General features: G+C 34.0%; 1 protein-coding gene across 2 annotated transcripts in view; it reads right to left on the bottom strand.

Annotated features, from left to right (window-relative positions):
- Window positions 1-15,925, bottom strand: part of LOC136975998 (V-type proton ATPase subunit G-like) — a 99,743-nt gene that overhangs the window by 60,221 nt on the left and 23,597 nt on the right. The window contains exon 3 of one of the 2 annotated variants that reach the window (XR_010880857.1): window positions 7,811-8,509. Coding sequence is in view for 1 of the 2 variants with exons in the window: in XM_067271201.1 (XP_067127302.1) it covers window positions 8,327-8,509 (183 nt within the window). In the remaining variant the exon portion in view is untranslated. Of the gene's footprint in view, window positions 1-7,799; window positions 8,510-15,925 lie in introns of those variants that run through there. The other variant, XM_067271201.1, reaches the window with a different exon arrangement.

Genomic DNA, 15,925 nt, shown 5'->3' with positions numbered 1-15,925 from the left:
ATCATCGCGCGATCGCCGAAAAAAGTATGATAACTTTCTTATTTTTTGCCTCCGGTCCAAAAGTAGAGTATCGTTGAACTCGTCTCGGTTCCCGAGTTCGGATATATACTCAAAATCCCGAAATACCATAGGGAGTAATCTATAGTATATCCTCAAAATTTTCGGCAAAACCTTCTAGGTAAATAAAGCAAGCCGCACAAAAAAAAATTTGTAAACACGTGGATAGCGGCAGTGTCGGTATCGTTCGCCATCTTAAATACTGAACGCATGCGCCGAAATGTAAGCGGATTGCCGCGCGGCCAAGATGCGTTTGCGACACCCCTTTTCCCTGTCGCGCGCACAAGTGTGCATCCTCCTGTGAGGATTCGTGACGAGGTGTAACGGTTTCCGCGAACAGACCGACACAAAATAATAATCGAAACACGTTACTTTTAACAAAGCTACGATTTTATTCTCGCCAGAAAAAACAGAAACAAGTTCTTTATTGATCCCAACTTTACAAAGAAAGACTTTTTACAGTCGAAAGAGCGCACTCACAACGGAACCCGACAAATTATACGCGTGCAGATCTTAAAACTAAACTTATTCTACTTATAACTAAGGGGAAGAACAAATATATACGTGCAGATAAAAATAGACGAAGATTGAAATACTTTGGTGAGATACCGCTCTTGAGTCCTGTTTGATTTTTATAGGCTTCCCGTGTTCTCGGTGAATCTCTCACTCTCCCGTCGTATCCTTTCCTTTTCTTCTGCTGCTAACTTATCCACTTCGGTCGAGATCGCTTCCTTTTCACACCTTCTCTTTCCGCAGTCCAGTCGAAAAGTGATTCACTTTCTCTCGTCGAGACCCACGGCGCCGTCCCTTCTATTGTTCTATTCGTTGTCTCTTCCTTCAAATTCTGCCACTTGAAAGACTTCAGCAACACATCCCTATGTAATGACGAACGATCTGTTTTCTTCATCCCCGGCGACAAATCATGGAACGAAGAAATAGAGTCATCGTTTGTTCTCGAACTCCCCTCTGGCGTTGTGTCGTCTCGACATTATTGTTGTCCTTACTTAGTGAGTTACTAGTATATGAATTTGGTCTCTTTAGTTTCCCGAGACAACTTAAAGAAATTTGAGTTCGACCACAATCAAATTGGATTCCTCTAAGATAAAATTATGACGGTGTATACGGTAATTACACTATAAAAGATTTCTTTACATCCCTGAATTGCAAATATCTATAAATATTACTTTTTCGAATAGTTTGTTTTGTAAAAAACTCGATTAAATGTGTTTTTAATGTTATATGGCCGATATATGTTCTTTTGAAACTTCGTGGTCCGATAAAATAACTGAAATTAATCTCCAAGTTTGCAAACCAATTATTATTTTAGACTGTAATGTTGAAAAGAATTTGTGAGGGTAGCAGTAAACACTTTTGCTTCTTTCTGAAAATATCAGCCAATCTCTCTTTTCCATAATTTTATTTGATTTATTTCTGTACAAATGATCATAAGAAAGTCCTTTGTAATACAGTTCATCTCTGTCTTTATACACCGATTTGAAATTCTCTATATTCCTAATACTTTTTGGTTTGTTTTTAAGAACATGGTCAATAATAGCATCTATTAATTTTGTTGGCCATGAAGGTATATCATTTATTATGTGAGAAATAGCGGGTTTCAGGGGTTATCCCTAGGAACCACTTACTCGGCAACAGTCCGCTCACGTTGTCGTTTCGGATGGCTAGGAGGGCAAAAACGAGTGGGGCGCGCGTCGGTAAGTCGACAGGTGTCTTTACGAAAATATAAAGACAGTTTGACAGGTTTAACAATAAACAAAGAATTTATTAAATGTCTAAAGCTTATATACGGGCGGGTAATGCGTTTTTTTTTTTTTTTTTTTTAACTCTTTCCGCCCTGTGGGCACTAAGAGGGCCTCTTTTAGAAGGCCCATTATGGGTTCGGCCAGGCCCACAATGGGGCGACCGGGTGGTGAGGGACGGGGCTCGACATATCCGAACGGACCACCCCCGAAAAATTCCTGGGGATTATTCGACCCGTTCGGATTCGATCCCGGGTCCCCCAGAGCGGTAGGCTGTTACCTTGACCGCTCGGCCATCCGGCCGCTTGGGTGATGCGGTTAAATAGCGATTACAAAAATACAGTATTCACCAAGACTGGCGACTAGTCTCTACGTCAGTGATTCTCAACCACTGTGCCGCGGCACTTTAGTGTGCTGCCACTGCGAATATCCGTACATAAGCGACGTCAGGCAAGTAGTTCAATAGGTTCTACCTTCCTAGAGCGCATTTGGAAATTGTAACCGGTTTTACCGGTAACTGCCGGTAGTTACTAAAACGTTTAGACAATGTGACCTAAACTAGCTAAGTAACGCTGTATCAGCGTGTAGTCGGAACGAAGCTGCTCGCACCTTTATTTTCTAGATTATGAGGGAAAAAAGAAACAAAGAATCATTCGTTCTCAACAATATATTTGATTTCTATTGGATCATTTAAAGGTACAAATATAAGGTAAGAATAAGCCATTAATTAATTGCTATGTCAACGTCTCACGAAATTTTGGCTATCACTACGGGCCTTGGATTTACAGATTGACTCGTAGCCATTTTTATTGTAACTCTTTAAAAATACTGAGCCAGTTATTTTTTTCACTCGACTCAATGTAACATAGGTAAAACCGATAGCTGACTCTTTTTCCCCTATATCTATTTTGATTTTTGGAAGAGTTGTTTGGAAGATCCTGTGATTTATGTATAGTCATCGAGTATGCTAAGGTAAGGGGAAACTGTCTACGAGATCGCAATATACTGCCATCGTTCGAAGAGCGTGTTATGGGGATTATTGGAAACAGATTACCATAGATGAAAGGTTCCCGATAGCTATCGAATCCCACTAAAAGAAAGAAGAAGAGCTGGAGGGCGAGCATTAGGAGCATATATAATGTAGTTCCTAGTGAACCATTGACGACACCTCCTTGCACCCGTAAGTTGACTCTCGGTATGATTCTGGCATTAACTGAGAGATTCAAATACTTGGAGAGACGAAGAGCTAAGTCATCTTTGGACGAAGGCGGGGCAATATCTGCAGTGTTTTCAGATGCTGTATAAGCGAGAGGGCATCCAGTTGACTGCAAGTAGTCTTCGTTACTTTATTTAACTCGCTCGTTTGTTGGATATAGCTCTACTGCCGTTTGGAACTGATCGAGTTCATCTCTGGATAAATAGGCTCGATTTCTTGTCGTCAGAATGTTCAGATCTGTATCAGAGAAATCACCCGAAGCAAGATGACGTAAGATATCTGTGAAGGAACTATCTGCGCTATTTTATCTATGAGAATTACTAAGTTCAATGAACTTCTCAAAAGAATCAAATGCGAATGAAATGTAATGTCCCAACAAGGTCCCCACCTTGTTGGGACTTTACATTGTAAAAACACTCGAGTAGAGAGGAATATCTTTAACAGGAGGAAGCTGACGAAAATCACCAAATAGATAAAGAATCCATCAAACGGCTCATATTTCCCAGAATTTATCTCCTTCAATATTCTCCCGATCATGTAAAGCATTCTTGCACCAATCATTGACATTTCATCGATGATGACGAATTTGAGCGACTTCATCTCAATCTGGAATCTCTGTACAGCTTCTCCATTTAGAGATCGAAATTTCGTACTAACAATAGGAAGACGAAGGAGAGAATGGATCGTAAAGCCATCAATATTGATCGCTGCTGCTCCACGTTTTAAAAAGAAAACCTGTTGTGTATCTAGTTAGCGATAACATTTACCCTTCAAAATTACCGTTTTAATGCTTGTCATATTTTCCGACCACTAGATGACGCTTCTACACGTGCATGCAGGACACTTGACTTCATGCATTCCTTGTTAACATTATAACTCTAGAATGAGTTGTCCGATCTTGATGAAATTTTCTACGACGACTCACCATCACTCGAGGATGAACTGATTAAAACTTCAACTCTCAAAAACGATCCATACTGAAGAAAAACGCGATCTTCGTTTTGACCCCTATCTCCAGTTCTACAAAAATGGATCATTTTTGAGAGTTGAAATTTTAATCGGTTCATCCTTGAGTGATGGTGAGTCGTCCTAGAAAATTTTATCAAGATCGGACAACTCATTCTAAAGTTATAATGTTGACAAGGAATGCATGAAGTCAAGTATTAGTCGTCACTTCGTTCCGACAACAAGAATGTCCCAGAGGATATCAAATTTGGTTGTATGTTTTCTTGACCATGAGACGTACAGTACCTTGCTTCAACACCAATGTATTTTTCTTTAATTTGCTGACGAACAGAAATTGCCATTAAATCTTCGTCATCAGATGACGAAGATGAGTTGTAAATAGTTTTATAAGTGTTGTGTGTCTCTTTAAATTTCAAATGGTCTTCCAAATTATCTGTAACCATGGGCTCTTCGGCAACAGGAGATTCTATCGAAGGCACAAAAACATCCATACGTTCTACCGACCTTACGTTAAAAAGACTAGAAAGCGTATTCAATACTTCGCTAAACAAAAGGCTTTTGCGTACTTCAGGAGATATGTGAATGCCTTTAATTAAAGCATCAACGCTGCTGTTAGGAGTTGTAGGTACAGGTTGCTTTTTTGCATTTCTTGTTTGAAGTCTTTTTATTAAAGACTCAATTTTTCGTTTCATTTGAACTATAGTTTCTTCCTGTTTTTTATTTTTCGGTATGCTTTTGCTCTATCTTTCCGAAGTTGTTTTCTTCCTACTTGTCTTCTCACTGAAGGGATTGCGGCTGACTCATCATTCGATTGTGGCGGCGTATTACTTATTATATTTGCTAATGCCTTTTTCTTCTTTCTGTATTTTTCGATGCTTTTGTCCAATCTTTTCTCTGCTTTCGCTTTTCTCGCTCGGTCTCAAGTAATGCATGCAAGTAACTTGGAAGATCTGGACATCTTAATTAAGTATCTGTCTAAGTTTTCGACTGAAAACAGCCATACTCGTTGGCACTGCACTCCTCACAGCAGTTATATGAACAGTTCTTATAAAATGAAAATATATATATATATATATATATATATATATAGGATTAAGGTACATTTCTTTATCACAAATATTATTTTTATAATGAGATCACTCATTGGTATTATTTTACTAACTAGTAAATGAAAATTCAGTCAATATTCATTGACAAGATCAATAAGCATTATCAATTTTGGTACTGGTACTTATAAAATTCTTAACTATTCAGGCTACAGGCTCCTAATAATAACAACAATAATAAACTACTTAAATCACCAGGAGAACAAGTTTTAATTAAATCGCTGCTTACGCACTTTTGCATTTGCAATTTTTTTATGATCTCCTCATACGATAATGTCTGAGCTATATCATTTTCAATGGACAGCAAGGCTAGATCAGAAAGCTTGTCTTCTGCAAGAGTCGACCTAAGGTACTGTACAGTACTCTATGATTCAATAAAGAAATTACAATTTAAAAAAAACTGTTTTTTTCTATTTAATTCAAATCTTGCGTAAATTTTGGACACCCTTTATAATACAAATTAGGTACAGTACATCTCATAGGTATTTCTGTAAAGTATGAAAGAATATCTTAACGAATAAAATACTACTTACTCACACGTCAGCTGACAAGTGAAATTCGCGCAGAAAGCGCGGGAACACGCTCGGCAGTGCTGGCGCTTCGAAATGGACTCGCCAACTAACACGGCAGCGCCCAGGGCCGGATTTACATAAGGGCATTTGGAGCCTGTGCCCAGGGCCCCCACAAAACTAAAACTTTTCTATTACCGCGACAGCCTAGTGTGGCCTAATCATGAGGGCAACAGGCAGAGAAAACCAAACCCGAGAAAAAGTCTATGAAACATCGGAAAATTTCGGGAAAAAATTTCACATAGGTATTTTTCAGTTAAATTAAAATAATTAGTTTTACACAATAAAATATATGTTTACAATAACCTTATTTTTAAATGAAATTTACAACTTCTTAGTTGAAATCTAATTGAAAGTACAATATTTTGTGTAAATTCTCTAAATCATCAAATTTGCCTACTCTTAAAGGGGGGATCCCCACCGAATTTGTGCCCAGGGCCCCTGGATTGGTAAATCCGGCCCTGGCAGCGCCTGTGGCGGAAACACTGTGATGTAACTGAGCGGGGGTGGAACTCCGCCCACGCACTCGACCCGCGCGCATCTCAACAGAAAAGGTCATTCACATACTGGCCACACGCTGGCAATCAAAGTATCGAAAAGTGAAAAAAAAATTTTTCTTTAATTTTCTTTACCACTGAGACGCTCCCTAGGTCAGCGCCTGGAGCGGCTGCTCTGTTCGCCCTATGGTAGGGCCGGCTCTGCCCGACGCCATTCAGTGGTGTAGTTGCGATGACGACGACACCACACCAGGATACGGCCCACGTCGACCAGTTAATTGGCTAGTTGCCGAGCGTGGAGCCCAACTTCGTGCAATCTAGTGCGAATGGTTTGGTTGACAGTGCCTCTGAGCAGTGGATCGAATTGCTCATCTCCTGCTTACTGTGCAGATGTATTGCCAGTTACAAATATAAAATGTCATAGTACCAGTAACGTGATAACTATAGTGTGTAATATAAGTAATTTAGATAATGCAACTCTCATGTATTTCTGATGAGCATTTTATGGCTCCTATTGAAACAAGGTTTGGCCACGCCTACGCTATTTGTACTCTATTGTATTAAATTTTAATTAATTTCAATACAAGATGACAACTAATGCTACATAATTTGTATATATAATTAGTAAAAATATAACTCGATAAAACCTTCATCCTCTGATTAGTAATGATTTGGGCTTCTTTCTGGAGTGGTTATATTCAAAGATTGGAAAAAAAAATTTTTAGTTCATATCAGCTAATTCCTGTAAGTTAAATTTTACTATTTTGAACTTAATGTTTTGAATGTTAAAATATTTTTAGCAGATTATTATTATATATTCAATACTTTATCTTAATGTATATAAATATCTGGCTATCATAGTTTTAATATGGGAAGGCCATACTAACACAAGTTAAATTGAATGTATAATGTGTGTTATTTCATAGCTTTTGCCATATGGCAGATGGTCAAGTGATTAAATAACTGTTGCTAATAAAAATGTTTTACAATAACAGAAAATATTTGTAATGTAAAAACTATTGCTAATGTATATTGAAACACTTAGCAAATAGGAAAATATGGTAAAATACTAAATAGTTGTATTGAGGGCTGAAAGCCAATTATCATTGTAACAGGTTTTGAGGTACAATCAAACCTGTTTTGTGTGATTTGTTTTGTGTGATTTTTTTTGTGCAGTATATGAATTTCAATCAAATTGGTATATTGCACAAAAATCATCACACAAATAAAAAAAAATGCACAAAAACAGGTTTGAGTGTACATATAACTTCACTCTGGTGTTGATTAGTATTGATTTATTATTGTAACATTATATACTTTGCACTTTTTATATTTTGGAAATTCGTAATTATTTTTTATGCTATTAGATATATAATCATTACTTTTAACCAGATTTCACTCTTAATGCAGATTTCTACTGTACGAATTCATCCATATTCTTACTTCCACTTGTGGAGAAAAGAAGTTGCTACTGACATAACAAGCCAATGGGAAAATTGTATTTTTCACATTCAAAAATTTATATTGAATATGGAAGACAATTGAAAATGTAATTGTTAATAATTATCCTCAATGAAACAGATGTAATAATGTTTTGTGCTATTAATCACATAAATAAACGTGGACAAATATTTGAGAGAACTGAAAAATTCTTTAATTGTAACATAAATCAGTACATAAATTTTAAGAAAATAAATCAATAAATTCCACCTTTTTTACTTTCTAAATTTTGGGATAGTCAAGCTCCCAATTTGACAAATCAAATATAACTTAAATGAAATTTTGTTTCATAACTATTTAAATATACACTTTAAAACAATATTCAGCATGTTTTAAATATGTTTCTCTTATTAATTTTACCACGTACAATGTTCTATTTCATTTAAACACATGAAATTACTTTCCAATAATGTATTTTTTTTTTTTTTTACATTTTAACAGACATTTAGAATTCAATATAAGCTAACAAATTCTAGTTCTTTTGTTTATACACAAAAATATATAAAACGGAAACATTATGGAATGTCCTCATTATAATTAACCAGTTACATTTATAATATTATATATTTCTTTCTATATTATATGATAAATTTTACACATGAGTAAATACCATTAAGTCTTAACTTCAATAACAGATAAAATAATAATAATATAACTGTTATTGAGGAACATTTGTTAATTTAAGATTACGGTGTACATCTGGTTTGATATCACAAACTAATGTCAGAAGATGTTCGATGACTTTGTCTTTGTTAACATTCATAGCTTTATTCATCATTTCTATCCTGATACGGGTGTCGGCTTCAATTTTAGTAGCTATATCTTCTCGAGATCCCATATGCTAAAAATTAAAAACTTACATAGTAAAATTGGGTGACAAAATTATCTAATTTTTAAAACACTTTGCAATAAATTTTAACAATAAAAGTCTATTATTAATTTTGAAACAGTGTCTTTATTTGTTCCGTCTTCTAACACTACGTAGTACTTCTAACTACTTACTTGTCAGTGTAGATCAAATAGACACATACGTACAGACTTATCACACCAGTGAATTAGTAGTATGTAGTAGTGCATAGTATTAGTCCCTGTGTGTATTTTGTTGTGTGGTAAGATAATTCAGCTAGTTCGAGTTAAGTGTTTATTTGTTCCCAAGGCCAAGAAGTGATGATTGTGTAACTATTACACCTGTGATAATTGTGAATTTGTCATGTTTACAATGGCGTTTTAACGGACTATCCAAACACACCTTATGTTGCCGAGATAATTTATTCACAACAAACTAATGGCTTTTTAATATGTTTTTATGATTTGTATAATTTTATACTTTATATTTAAGTATGAACAGCGACTGAAGAGGGGCCTATTAAGTCTGAAATGCATTTTGAGTGTTCTATATTATAGACACGTTAAAATGAACTATAATTTATTGTAGAGTTTTACTAATAAAGTTAACACCTTATTCATTAAAGATTTTGTAAACTAATCTCATTTACTGGTGTGATAAGCTTGTATGTATGTGTGTCTATTTAATCTAAAGTAAGTATTAAAGCAAAAGTCTATATTTTTCCAAAACTTTTCAAATATATTTTGATACACTATTTTATAAACAAACAACATCGCTAAACCCGATATACTATAAAGCTAGACACCAACCAATGCCGAATTCCTATCGGGCTAGACACGGCTATATTACTAAATAAATTATGCATCCATTTTGGCACTCCCTCTAGTGCCAGATTGGATGCATAATGGAGCAATTCAGCTTACCACTCAATTGCTCACTACATTATAAAGGAAGTCGTGTGCATCTCTAATATATATTATTTCATGTATTAGCTTTGTATTCCAGACAATACATTCTTGGTGACTGACCTTTCTTTTTAGGCCTACTTTAGGACTACTGGTAGCCAGTATCCTAAAAAGAAAGGTCAATAGCCAAAAATGTATTGCCTGGAACACAGAGCTAATAAATGGCGATTCCTTATTTGGGAAGGACTATGTCTTCAAATAATTAAATATATTATTTCAATTGGATCAAAGTGCACATTAGAACAGTGGGGAATGAAAGGGCTGACGAACTTGCCAAATTGGCAGCCCAGAACATGGATCTACATCTTGAGTATACTAAAACCCCTATAAGGTACATCAAGAACAAACTGAAACAGGATCTTATTGACAAATGGAAAATCATCTGGACCAAAAACCATAGTCACATTATTTTTAAATTTATTCCTATTATTGAGGACTATCTTCACAGTGACTGAATACATATCAACCATTTCCTTACCCAGTTCCTGACTGGCCACAGGAGTTTTAATACATATCTTTGCCGCTTCAACCTTTATCATACCAACCTCTGCCTTATCTGTAATGTACTGGACAGTATTGAGCATTACATTTTTGCCTGTGCAAGCCTAGAAAACGAGAGGCACTACCTTAAGACATCAGTTGAAGCAAGTGGAGATGTCTGGCAGGAGGGGCATAGGTACCTTCTCAAGAGGCATAACTATGAGCTATTTCAAGACCTAATCAATAAGTACTGTAAGATCAGCAAAGTTCCTTGTCTGAGGCAATAGCCCAACACCACCTGACTTCAACCATCTATGCACATTCTGCCACCTGCACCAGCTTGCTTTTACCTGTATATATTTCATTGTTTTCTATGTTATATCGCTCATTGTATCCTACTTATTGTATTGTTGTTAATCACTATATTTTATCATTGTACATAATAGTCATTGTCACAATTTGATATTTCTAACATTCTAACCCATTGTAAACTGTTTCTATTTTGTAAATATCTGATTTCTTTGTAACATCTTGTATACCTAACCAGCTATGATCTGCAGAGCTGGTATTGTACCATGTACAGTACATTCAAATAAAGATATTGTATTGTATTGTACCGTATTGGAGGTCTGGATAGCGTAACTGGCAATGGATCTGCATGGTAAGCAGGAGTCATGGGTTAGAGTCCTGCTCTGGGCCGATTTTTTCTTCTAGTAGTTCTAAATTATTTAAATTACTGTATATTTCCACAGATAAGACGATAGTTGAACCATAAAAAAAGGTCCCCAAAATCCGGGGTCATCTTATAGGACAGATACAAAAAAATCAGATTGAACTTTATATAAATTAAAACCATTATTAAAAAATGGACAAACCATAATTATTTACTGGTAGAGGGTAGAGCATGTCCACAAAATAGAATAACCCATACAACGTTTTTGTGAATAGTCAAGGGCATTACCTGAATGCCTGAATCAGTATGAACATTTGCAACAATAGCAAGGCAGAAAATAAAATTTGTTTATTCAAAAAATTACAAATAGGACATAATTCCGTATACACTATACAGTTCAATAATGAATTTTCCAAGGTATACAAACAAAAAGTTCGAGTCCTTTTTTCTATTTTCTTCCTTTATTCCGGTCAGGAACCACTTTGCAGCTGGCGACATGAAGTCAAAAAAACTTCTAAAATAACGAACAAAATACCATTAGACGATTCACAACACAATTAAAAATGATCTTCGGCGCCGACCTGTTTCTGTAGGCTACGGCGCTTACAAAACATTAAAAACTGTTAATCTTCCACAATAGCACCCGTGTTATATAATCGTTTTTAGCTGCGGGCCCTCTGGCGGATTCGAGTAATCACACAAAAATTTACATATTTGTACAGAACTCAGGAATTAAAGTTTAAATTCAATAATGAATTTTCCAAGGTATACAAACAAAAAGTTCGAGTCTTTTTTCAAAAACTTTTTTCCAAAAAGTGGTTCCTGACCGGAATAAAGGAAGAAAATAGAAAAAAGGACTCAAACTTTTTGTTTGTATACCTTGGAAAATTCATTATTGAATTTAAACTTTAATTCCCGAGTTCTGTACAAAAACGCTATACAGTATTATTATTCAGATGACGATTGCTGATCTAAACTAAATTCATAGGAGGCCATTGATAGTTTGGGGGTCATCTTATATGACAGATATATGCTAAAACTATAAAACTTTGACAAAAATTTATACCTCGTCTTATCTGCAGAAATATACGGTAATTAATTAAAAATTATAATTATCAAAGTTGTTAAGAGATGGTGCCTAACACCTTCCTCTAGTGCCAAATTGGTTGCATTATTTATTTAGTAATACAGCCATGTCTAGCCTGATAGAATTCGGCATTGGTTGGTGTCTAATACTATGTTATATTTTTCAGTATCATACATTAAAATAAATTTTATAATTAAGAAATTTTCTGTAACAGAGACTTTCCAATACTTGTCCCAAAAGTTCTCAGACAGTTATTTTCTTGGAAATTTTTCCACCCAGCATGTTCCTTTAGACCAGAGATGGGCAACTCGTAACCCATATTTTTTGTGCCACACGTTGTATAAAAAATGTGTAATTATATCAATTTCCCAGCTTAAAGAAGTATGCAGCAAAAATTCAAACACTACTTTTCTATAACTTATGTATGTGAATAGTTTTTCTGCAATGAATTTAGTAAAAATTAAAACAAGAAACTGGCTGATAGACATATTGAAATGAATTTAAAACATGCAGTGGCTAATATTTAATCAAATATTTCTGGTATATTATGTTTACATCAGTTCCAAAAGCTAAATTAAGTATACCTATGCTAATTTATAATTATATATAAAATAAATAATTGTGATTTGCTGGCATTTTTTTTCCTCTTTTCTCTCGTATGCAGCTTGCATTAGTTCAAAAGTTTTGAAATGCAGCCCTTACCAGGGCTAGATCATCACATAGACAAATGAGACAAATGTCTAGGGCCCGGTTTTTTAAAGAGCCCGGTCAAACTGTCTATTTCGAAAAGACTTGTAAATAAGATTATTTAAAAATTCAGAAAAGTAAACTAAGTTTATTCATATTTATATACTTACTTTTTTAAACTATCTTGGCTTTTATTTAAATTATCTTTTTAATTATTCAATTTACCTTTCATGGGTAAAATATTATATTATTTAAATATTAACCAAAAGGTTAAATTAAACAATTAATATTTTAAGATAATATTGTTAATGTATAACAACTTTTGTCAGACATTTAATAAAATAAATTTCAATTTTTTTTATTAATAAAAATTTAAGATTTGCTTTAGTTTTTTACATTATTTAGTTTTGTTTTATTTATTGTTTTATATTTTTTGTGTGCTCTATTTCTTGTGGGAGAGAAAGGGGACCCGGTAAGAAGAAAATGTCTATGGTCTGAAAGTGGGTTAATCCAGCCCTGGCCCTTACATAGAAAAAGGTTGCCCATCCCTGCTTTAGACCATACCATATTTTACAAGGCTTCATAAATGGGTAAAGAAGTTGCAACAAAGTCAAATGTTTCTGGTATGCTGGAAGAGTTAGAAGCAATACAAATGTGCATACAAATGTTTATGCTCAGTTATAACTGAGATGGAGGAACAAAGAATCAAGATTAACTTATGAGTGCAATTAGGAAAAACTGCCTCTAAAACATGACAACTGCTATAAGTAACATATGGATATGAGACCCAATGGAGAAATGCAGTCTTTGAATGGCATAGGCATTTCCAAGAAGGGAGATAGAATATCCACCACAATAAAAATCTGGAAGACAATCGACAACATTTATTGACAAAGTTGTGAAGAATATGAAGCAGTGTTTGGTTGAAAATTGATAAACGGTGATGCAACTGTTAGTGAAAAAAGTGGACATTTCAAAAACCTTGTGTAATACCATCCTAACAAAGTACTTGCAGAAATAAAAATTCAATGCATGTTTACTTAGGAGCTAAGTTCTGTGGAACCTAAGTAAAATATTGAATGTGTCAGAATTTGCACAATCTCCTGGAAACTTCCAATAATGACCCCATGCTACTGCACCCAATCATTGCAGCAGATGACACCTAGTGCTACCAACCTTCTTTCTGCAGCTTATCCTATTTTTAGTGGTACAAGCAGAAGTCTAGTGTTTTAACTGCATATATCAGTAGACCTGGTGCTACCAATACAACACAAAGAACAAAATGCCAAGAGGTGTAACCTTGGATCAGCACTGTTGAAGAAAACCCTCAGGCAGCCATCAAAAACAGACAATCCTGATTGCATTTTTTGGATGAGAGAGGTATCATGTATAAAGAATGTGTCCTTAGGTTAGACATGTGCATGCCAATGTTCTGCAGTACTAACTACAAGATTGTCTGCTACTATCACCTTGAACTTTACCAGTCCTTCCTTACTGCTACTCATCTGACCCTGTGACTTTCTTTTTTATCCTTTCTAAAGCAATCTGTGAAAGGCAGACATTTCAACAATGTAGAGGAACAACATTCAATGGACTGTGTACACGTAACTTACATGTTAACTCATTAAGGAAAAGGAGTTCCAGAGCTGTTTTAAGGCTTTCCACCACCATTAAAACTGCTCAATCTGAGAACTTTTGGGACAAAAGCAGTATATTTATATACATATTTTTAAAATAAAATAAAGATTTTTTCAAACATTTTTATGTGTGTTTATTATACTTTTACTTTTTATTACTCATTTAATATCAATACATATCTAATCAAACATTAGGCTCTTATCAATTATCAATCACACAGAAAAAAGTTTTACTGCTCTTTAAGAGAAGTCAATTCAATCAACATAGTCATGATTTCTTTTTGTGATAAATTCAAATAAGCTTCATTTGCATCTCTCATCCTTACAAACAAAATTTATTTCAAACTGAGCCTTGTAGAAATCACAAAATAAAATCAAACTTAAAATTTTAAAGAAATCAAATACCATTATTTCTACAATGAATGTAAGTACATACATTTAAAATGATGGCACTAATTATGAAAAGGTTTTATTTCCATTTCAGAAACTTTCTACAGAATATATGAAAGCATAGATCATTATCTTGCACAAATTACAGTACATTAAGCAAATTTTTCCATTTTCTGGAAAATTTTTCTTAGAAAGTTTTGACATTTTGTCATTAATATGCTTCTAATACATAGATACAAATAGGTTTCATAATGATGAAATCTAACTTAATCAAATCTTATCTGCCTGTAATGATGACATCATCTATTTCATGATTTTGAGTGGAAATTTTATCAGTAAATCAGCAATGCAAACAGCTATATTATTATTTTCTATAGATAAATTTAAGTAATTTCACAATAATATTATTATTTCATTTCTTTAAATTATTAGGACTTTAATATAATAATTAATGAAAAATTTCATAACTAATAAAAAATTTCAAAGTTTTCTAGTATACAAAAGATATCACAAAAACCATTCTGAGCTATCCTTTTAGGAATGATGTGATTGCAACGCATAAAAGGAAAAAACATGTACCTTATTTAATTAAGTTTTAATTTCTTATTTCATAATATATAAGCTTTTAGGATTAAAACAGAAATTATACTATGATAATTTTTTAATTACACTGCATTATTTTAAATAAATAATATATATGTTGCAGTCAAAACCAGTTTTTAGTTAGGATGCATTTTAACTAGTTGAAACTAGTTTATACTGGATGTCTTTGTTACATCTAGAATTTCCTAGTTATAACTAGAATTTACTGCTGTACATGTTTGGATTTTAGATAAAACTAGTTTTAGCTATATAAATATGTTTGGGGGAAATAAGTAAAGTGATGATTGGGATTAAAACATTTGTATTATTTAATACAATATTTATTGAAAATATTGGTCACACATCTGTGTTATTAACATTAATTAAAGCAATATGAAATTAATCATACACTATAGGAACATTTTTGAAGAAAACACAGACCCATGTTGGCAATATTAACTAAAGTGTTACAAAAATAATCAAACACTATAAGAACATTTTTAAGGAAACTCACAAAACCATGTCAGCAATATTAACACTAAAGCAACATCAGTAATATTAAAGTCATACAAAAATAATCCTTCAATAAAGGAACATAAACATAACAGAGAGAGAAAGTATGACAGTCAGTCAAAAAATTACCCCCTCCCCAAGATTTTTACATTTTTGAACTTGAGACCCTGAAACATCAAGAAATGTGAAAAAAATTCCAAGGTTTTTATTTTCCTGGCTGTTATGTATATGTTGCAGTCAAAACCAGTTTTTAATTAGGACGTGTTTTACTGTAACTACGTGTAACTAGTTGAAAGTGTTGCAACGAATAGTGCCGAATAGCCAAATATTCGGCTTGATTAACGCATGTACGAAAATTGGCATGCAAACCGCATTATGGCAAGGACCCTGCTCTCT

The sequence above is a fragment of the Centruroides vittatus genome, unplaced genomic scaffold (genome assembly GCF_030686945.1).
Source record: "Centruroides vittatus isolate TY-2023 unplaced genomic scaffold, ASM3068694v2 contig_392, whole genome shotgun sequence".
Taxonomy (NCBI): Eukaryota; Metazoa; Arthropoda; class Arachnida; order Scorpiones; family Buthidae; genus Centruroides; species Centruroides vittatus.
The sequence above is the reverse complement of the archived record's forward strand: the minus strand, read 5'-3'. Positions and strand labels throughout refer to the sequence as shown.